General features: G+C 42.8%; 1 protein-coding gene across 2 annotated transcripts in view; it reads right to left on the minus strand.

Moving 5' to 3' along the window:
- slc7a11 (solute carrier family 7 member 11) overlaps positions 1-6,746 on the minus strand; it is a 27,960-nt gene extending 21,214 nt beyond the window's left edge. For both annotated transcript variants that reach the window (XR_011179345.1, XM_069171596.1), the window contains exons 1-4: positions 6,346-6,746; positions 3,656-3,782; positions 1,327-1,442; positions 1-69 (exon numbers count right to left, since the gene is read on the minus strand). The exon at positions 1-69 is cut by the window's left edge and continues 57 nt beyond it. Coding sequence is in view for 1 of the 2 variants with exons in the window: in XM_069171596.1 (XP_069027697.1) it covers positions 1-69; positions 1,327-1,442; positions 3,656-3,782; positions 6,346-6,610 (577 nt within the window). In the remaining variant the exon portion in view is untranslated. The remainder of the gene's footprint in view (positions 70-1,326; positions 1,443-3,655; positions 3,783-6,345) is intronic.
- Between the last annotated feature and the right edge of the window lie 206 nt (positions 6,747-6,952).

Consider the following 6,952-nt stretch of genomic DNA (forward strand, 5'->3'; position numbering starts at 1 on the left):
TGAAGGTGAGGAAGATTTGAATCCTGGCGGTCCACGTCACGCTCAGACTGTTCAGGTACATGACCGACGCTGCAGAGACAGATCAGCTGACCGTCACCTGACAGCAGCTTCCAAACACAGCTGATCTACAGAAGCACCACAGTCGTACCAAAACTCCAGATGTGGAATCTAATATTCACAATGATGTTTTCAGTGGTGTAAAATCACCTGAAACCAAGAAACTTGGTGTTGTTCCCTAAAATGAAGCTTTTCATCTCTGCATAGTGAGCAGGTCCTCCTCCACGCAGCCGCCATGTTTCTACAGCAGCCCAGAAGGGACAAACCAAACTCTGGAGCTACAGAGGAGCTCCCTTCATGTTCAACTCTTCACCCATCAACCTCAGTGAAGCTCTGACCCGCCGTCTAACACGGACACATTAAAGGACAAGTCCACTTTATTCTAACCCGACTGTTCTCCCATTAATGATTCGTTGTTGAGCTTCGACCTGAAACTCCGGAGATCCTCCTTCTCCCCCCTCAGATGAACGAGAGCGGCTCACCTCATGGTGATCAGGTATAATTATATATACATACAGTACTTCTCTTTTCCCTGAAGCTCCACAGCGAAGTATTAGTACATCGAGGGAAAAAAATGAAAGGAGAAAGTTGTGTTTTTTTATTTTACATTTCGACGATGACGTTCAAATGTGCAGAATAAATGCTGAGAAACAGACGAAGCGTTTGTTCACTGGGTTTTAACTCCGTGTTTCACTTTTCATGTGTTTATTGTTTTTAGCAGAGCGTGAAGGCAGCGTGTGTTACTGCACTATGAATTATGAATAAATAAATAAATCTGAGTGGAGTAAAAAATAACAAATTTGGGTCGTGACACCATGAAAGGAGAAATGTGTGTCCTGAAGCTGGACCTGCTGAGAACCACTGATGTATTATATATATCATACATCATCTCTACTTTGATCATAACTTACAGTACTGAATTTATTAAGCGCTCCAACGACTCTTTATTCAGACTTTAAAACATGAGAAAGTACTCCTGAATATTTGGAGGTACAGTATTTCCTGGTTCTGCAGGAGGATCTGATTTCAGGCTTCGTACTATTCTCTCCATCTTCTCAGCTGCTGTGTTTCTGTCTGAAGGACCGCTTGGCTGAGATAAAGATAGTCTGTTTGTCATGCGGACAGCTGACATCCTCCTCCTGCTCCTCCTCCTCCTCTAACTGCACACCTCCACCCGTCATCTCCAGACCGGGTCACAGCAGGTCAAAGAGATAATATCATGCTGACAAATGGTCACAGTGATGTGGTGGTTTGGCGGTGGGCGTGTACTTATGCCGATGGCGGTGGCCAGTTTGACAGCGCTGGGCGGGATGTCACACGGCATGAACAGAGGCTCCAGGATGTACTGCCCGAAGGCCAGAGAGATGACGGCCATCGCTGCAGGCCTGCAGGACACAAACACATCAGTCCTTATAGGAGCATTCAGTCATGTGACCATGTGGGACGTTCACAGGTACCAAACCCGCAACACATTTTACAGAACATCACCACAACGGACAGCTGAAGAGACCAAAACAGAGCTGAAAGACACTAAATGGGATGAATGACAGATGAATGCTAACATTGACCACTTTATGGGCCTATTTTTGTTCTCAGCAGATCTGGATGCAGCCGTAGTTTGGTGTAATTTCTTTTCAACCTGGCTGACGACACCTGATGCAACAGGAAGTGATGTCATCAACCATCAACCATCAGTGATGTCATCAACCATCAGTGATGTTCGTGTGTGTGTGTGTGTGTGTGTGTGTGTGTGTGTGTGTGTGTGTGTGTGTGTGTGTGTGTGTGTGCCTTGTTGGGTTCCTTAAAGGTTCTTTTACATTAAGTTTCCTGAGATGACTCACATGGTGATTTGTGTACTATATTAATAAAAGTGAATTCACTTGATTAACATTGTGTGTCTTCCTGATTCCAGTTTGTGAGGGAGACAGGTTTTAGACTTAAAATCCTTCCATGCTGGAAGCAGCAAATAATTTGAAGCCACTTTTTTCAAAGTTCAGCGTGAACAGGAAGTAAAGCTGAAATATAAACATGTCTTGTGTCTTTAGATAGAAGCAGAGATAAGAGGGAAGTAGGCAGTTTTTGCAGTCGAGTCTAACATTGAAAAAAACTTTGAATGCAGATTTGATACATATTTAACTTGTGCATTTTAGTTTATTTGTGTGCTGTTTGTTAGCAACATAGTGTAATAATTGTATTACACTATTGTTTTTATTTATATTTATATACATAGCTTCAATTTGTCTTTTTTACTGCTTTAAAAAATATGAATCCAACCACATTCCACAGAGAAAGCAAAGTGAGCCATAAAATAAGATCTGCTAACTAGTGATGATAAATGAGAATCCACGTCCATGTCTGTTGGGCTGTTGCAGGTATTGTGCAGCAGATGTGAGAGTGTGTAATATAATGTGAGCTGGCTGTCGGTAGGCCGGGCTTCAATAAGAATGAAATAAGGCCGGCCGGTCTCAGAGGCTCATCTTATGGCTCATCAGTATTTCTCTCTTCATTTCCCACAGCAGCCACTGAGCTGCTGCAGCCGGGGAAATCTCTCTTTGTCCTTCTCATTCTTGTTTTCATTCTGCTCCTGTGTCTCTGTTCATTTCCCAGAGTTTCTATTGAGTCCTGCTCGCCCCAGAGCCAGCAGAAGGTCGGTGGCTCCGGATCGCCACCAGACTGTTTGTACTGCCAGTGTACACAAACAGGAGCGTTTTCTCACCTCTCCGGTTGGAGCTAAACGCCGGGTCACACACGAGGTCACAACCGGGCAGCACCTTTACTGGCCTGGTACACCGGTCTCTAAAATCATGCTTTATATCGTATGCTGGCTTCAGACAACACAAAATATTAGAGTCGGATCAAATGGTCTCTACTTCAGCTTATGTAATTATAAAGTTTCTAGCTAGTTTTTCCCTCCAAGCTTATGTTTGAATTGATGAATTGATGAATTGTTGAATTGATGAATTGATGAATTGTTGAATTGATGAATTGTTGAATTGTTGAATTGTTGGTTTCTCTGTATAATGTTGTAAAGTTCTGCTGTAAGGACTTTAATGTGTTAAGAGCCATGAAATAACCTGTGTTGTGATTTGGCGCTATATAAATAAAACTGAATTGAATTGAAAGTTTGACTTTTTTTTTTCCTGTTTAGAAAATATGTCAGTAAACTGTAGTTATACATTATGTATTCCATATTCATCATGTGCGTTTTAAAGCTGCATTCATTCATTTCAGCCACCAGGGGGCAACGGCACAGAAAGATCACGCTGACGGGCATACAGCACATATAAGATTTTGAAACGAATGTTTGCATCCAGAAGATCATTAATGTCAGTTTTCATTTGAACGGAAGTCTAATATCCACAGTTAGCTCTGTTTTTGGTCTCCACCAACTCCACGAACTCAACAGCCAATCTCCAACTGTTCATCACAGCTTTTTCACAAAAACAGCTGCAGACGGAAGCAATAATTCTCAGAACAGCAACATATTTAACATTTCACATCGTCATATAAGTCATCATAAAAATAACAAATATTGGTTACTGCAGCTTTACGTTAAAGGTTCGGTTCAGCAGACCCGAGTTGAAGAGGCAGTTGTTACCTGATGGCAACGAGATCAGCCCACAGCCTTATAAAAGCCATCTGAGGTCCAAACGCTTCCATGATGTACGTGTAATGTCCACCAGACTTCTTAATACACGTGCCCAGCTCGGCGTAGGACAGAGCTCCTGCAGGAACAGAGGAGACGGGTTAGTAACAAGAAGGTCCAGGACATCGCAGGGCTGTTAAACTGTCTCAGCCGCTGCTGTAGAAACAGATCTCCACAATATATTACTGTGGGAATCCATCACTCGAGAGGGCGAGATTTAGGTGGATGAATTTTAATTACAAGTTTAGGCATCGGGAGTTAAGGAAAGCAGGGAAGGGTTAAGGGAGGGTATTCCAGGATAATGTTCTCAGAGCTTTCATTACAACAAGGAAACTGAAGGATTTAAGGATACGACCACAATATACACATTCTGTATGCTCGAGTACACAGATGTGCTGAAGGCATCTCAACTGTGGCTGCTAGGAAGTGCATTTTATATAACTGTGTTTTCCCAATTACAGCATGGTGGCACATGTAATCACTGGCTGGATTATGTTCTGTGGAAAAGGTTTTTTAAGTGAATGAAACAGTTGTGAAGTGGAGCGGAGCAGCAGGGGGGCTGGATGGGAGACATCCAGAGCTTTCAACCCACTTCGGTTACAGTTAGTGAGACGCTGCTTCTGGATGGAGTGTGTGTGTGTGTGTGTGTGTGTGTGTGTGTGTGTGTGTGTGTGTGTGTGTGTGTGTGTGTGTGTGTGAAATTACAGGGGACCGGTTTTTTATCAAAGTAGACCACCATCTTTCCCTATTTACTATCATTGTAAACATTTAAATATGTTTTAATCTCATTCTTCTTTCTATTTTCTTCTTCTTTTGAACCACTATTTGAGATACAGATGTGACGGCCAATCACATGATCATTAGCCAATCACCGCTCACAACACATTTTATATCCCTCTACGCAGATGACACTGTGACCGAACCAGTTCCCGCTGCGTTGAGAAGATTTCAAGTGAAGTCATCATTACAACCCTTTAATTAGTCCGTCCAGGATTTTGTGGAGTATTTTTGTGATTGTCACGATCAAATTTTTTTGATTTGTGGAGTTTTTTGTGAGTTTTTTGCAGGAAAATGTTAGAAGTGGAGACTTTTTTTTTTTTTTTTTTAAAGCACTACCTGAAAACCATTGATATATCTTTATTTCCTTTGATACATATCAAGCTGCACATCACAAAAGTATTTAAAAATTTAATGAATCATGGGGCTCAAAGTTACAAAAAAAAAACTCGTGACAGCTACATAGACCTTTTTTGTGGAAGAATCGCGTGAATTTAAAAAGCACATTGCTGAGATTGCTGGAATTATTGTGTGAATATTATAAGAAATAGTGGGACAGACCTGGAAACTCCTGTCAGTCAAAGCTATTAACTATTAAAACGACTATTTTACCAAACTTTTAAAGTTCCATGAACGACTTAAAAAAATAAAAAGTCTTCACACAAGTCAGCGCCTGGAGGTTCCTCCATCAGAAGGAGGTTCCTCCATCAGAAGGAGGTTCCTCCGTCAGAAGGAGGTTCCTTCGTCAGGCGCTGACTTGTGTGAAGACTTTTTATTTGTCGGTGACCCAGTTGTGTTCAGTGGGCTCAAATTACCAAAAAGAAACCAACACACAGTGAATGTGGGTCTTTGGTGGACGTTCCCGGTCTGAGGCGCTGCAGCACCGGGCTGATAACTGTCACACGTTCTATAGAAGCTACGAGAGAATTAACCTGCATTGGTTTTATGCCAGTATGATCAAACCTGACGTTTATACCTTCACATGAAACTGAGCTGTGTCTGTTTCTGTTTGAACATTTAAAGGCTTCTTTTCATTTTTATAGTTGTTTAAATGTTTTCTTTGCTCCATGTTGTATATAAGTAACTTTAAAAATACTTTTCAGCTTTTCTCAGTGTATAAAAAAAGAGTCCTGTATTTTCATGTTAGCAGATGTTAAAGCCATGAATGGATCAGGTATTACAGACTGATCCGACCCGTCGTGATGAGCTGCAGCTGTCCTCACATCTCTGATCCAAAACGGGAATAATTGGCCCGGAACGTCTTTTGTCAGACGCAGAACGAGCGACGAGCAGGTATGAGACCTTGACATTCAGACACACTGATCCACGTCACAGAACAAACAAGCGTCACACCGGCTCCAACATGTTTCATCAGGCTGCTTCTGGGTGGAGAAACGAATCAACTTGTTATCTTTCATGTTTGTCATAAAGCTCCAATTAGTTGTTGAGGAGGTATTTTAAGGGTCAGAGGAACAAGCCGCTGCGTGTCCCGATAAGACGGCGTTGAAGCTTCATCGTTCAGACCAGATTGTTATATTTGTGTGATAAAATAATCCGGTGGACACTTGTTACATGGCAGGAGGATGGCACCAAGGCTGGTGGAGGATGCACATGAGCTACATGTGCATCCTCCACTGTAAAAAATGAGCAAAGTTTGAACTTGGTTTTTGGTAATAATTCTGCACTTTTATTCCGTGTCAGTAAGATATTCAACCTTGTACTTCTATGTAAGATATTTTTATTTTACTTTTTGACTTTTGAATATTAATTTCTACATTTGCTCTCAAGTTTTTGAATCAGGTGAATGAACGAGCACCTCCACCATCATCTTCCTCAGAACTGAAGACACAGCTGATCCAACTTACCGAAGAGAGAGAGCACCCCGCAGGCGATCCACACCAGCAGGGACATTCCCACGCTGCCCGAGTGCCTCAGGATTCCCTTCGGGGCGATGAAGATCCCGGCTCCGATGATGGTGCCGATGATGATGGAGATCCCTCGGAGCAGAGTCACCTTCCTCCCCAGCTCCACCTTCGCCCCCTTGTCCTCGTCCTGCAGTTTCCCGTTTGGAGAAACTTTGTTTCCATCCACTTTTCCATCTTTGTGAGTACATGTGGACCTTTCTGTCATCTTTTTAAACCCTGACACACACACACACTCTCCGTCTGGTTTTGAATGGTGTTTGACTTGGGATCCGTCCCTCTGGTTGATCCAGTCAGCCGGGGTGACTGGTGCAGGAAAAGTTACAAAACTCAGAGTGAAACAGTCCAGTGAAGGAAGACCTCCTCCTCCCCCCTCCCCCCTCCTTCTACCCTCCTCCCTCCTCCCTCTCTCCCTCTCTCATTGTCATTCATGGCCTGCTCACTAATCTCTTACTGTACAGCCCCGGGTGTCTGTTCCTCACCACATCACCAAACTGAGTATTCTGTGTTCCTTGTTCCTCTTTGTCTGCGTCTTCTCGTCCTGTCTTTG

Source organism: Embiotoca jacksoni, unplaced genomic scaffold (assembly GCF_022577435.1).
Source record: "Embiotoca jacksoni isolate LCO1_2020_lvr unplaced genomic scaffold, fEmbJac1.0.p SCAF_5, whole genome shotgun sequence".
Lineage (NCBI taxonomy): Eukaryota > Metazoa > Chordata > Actinopteri > Embiotocidae > Embiotoca > Embiotoca jacksoni.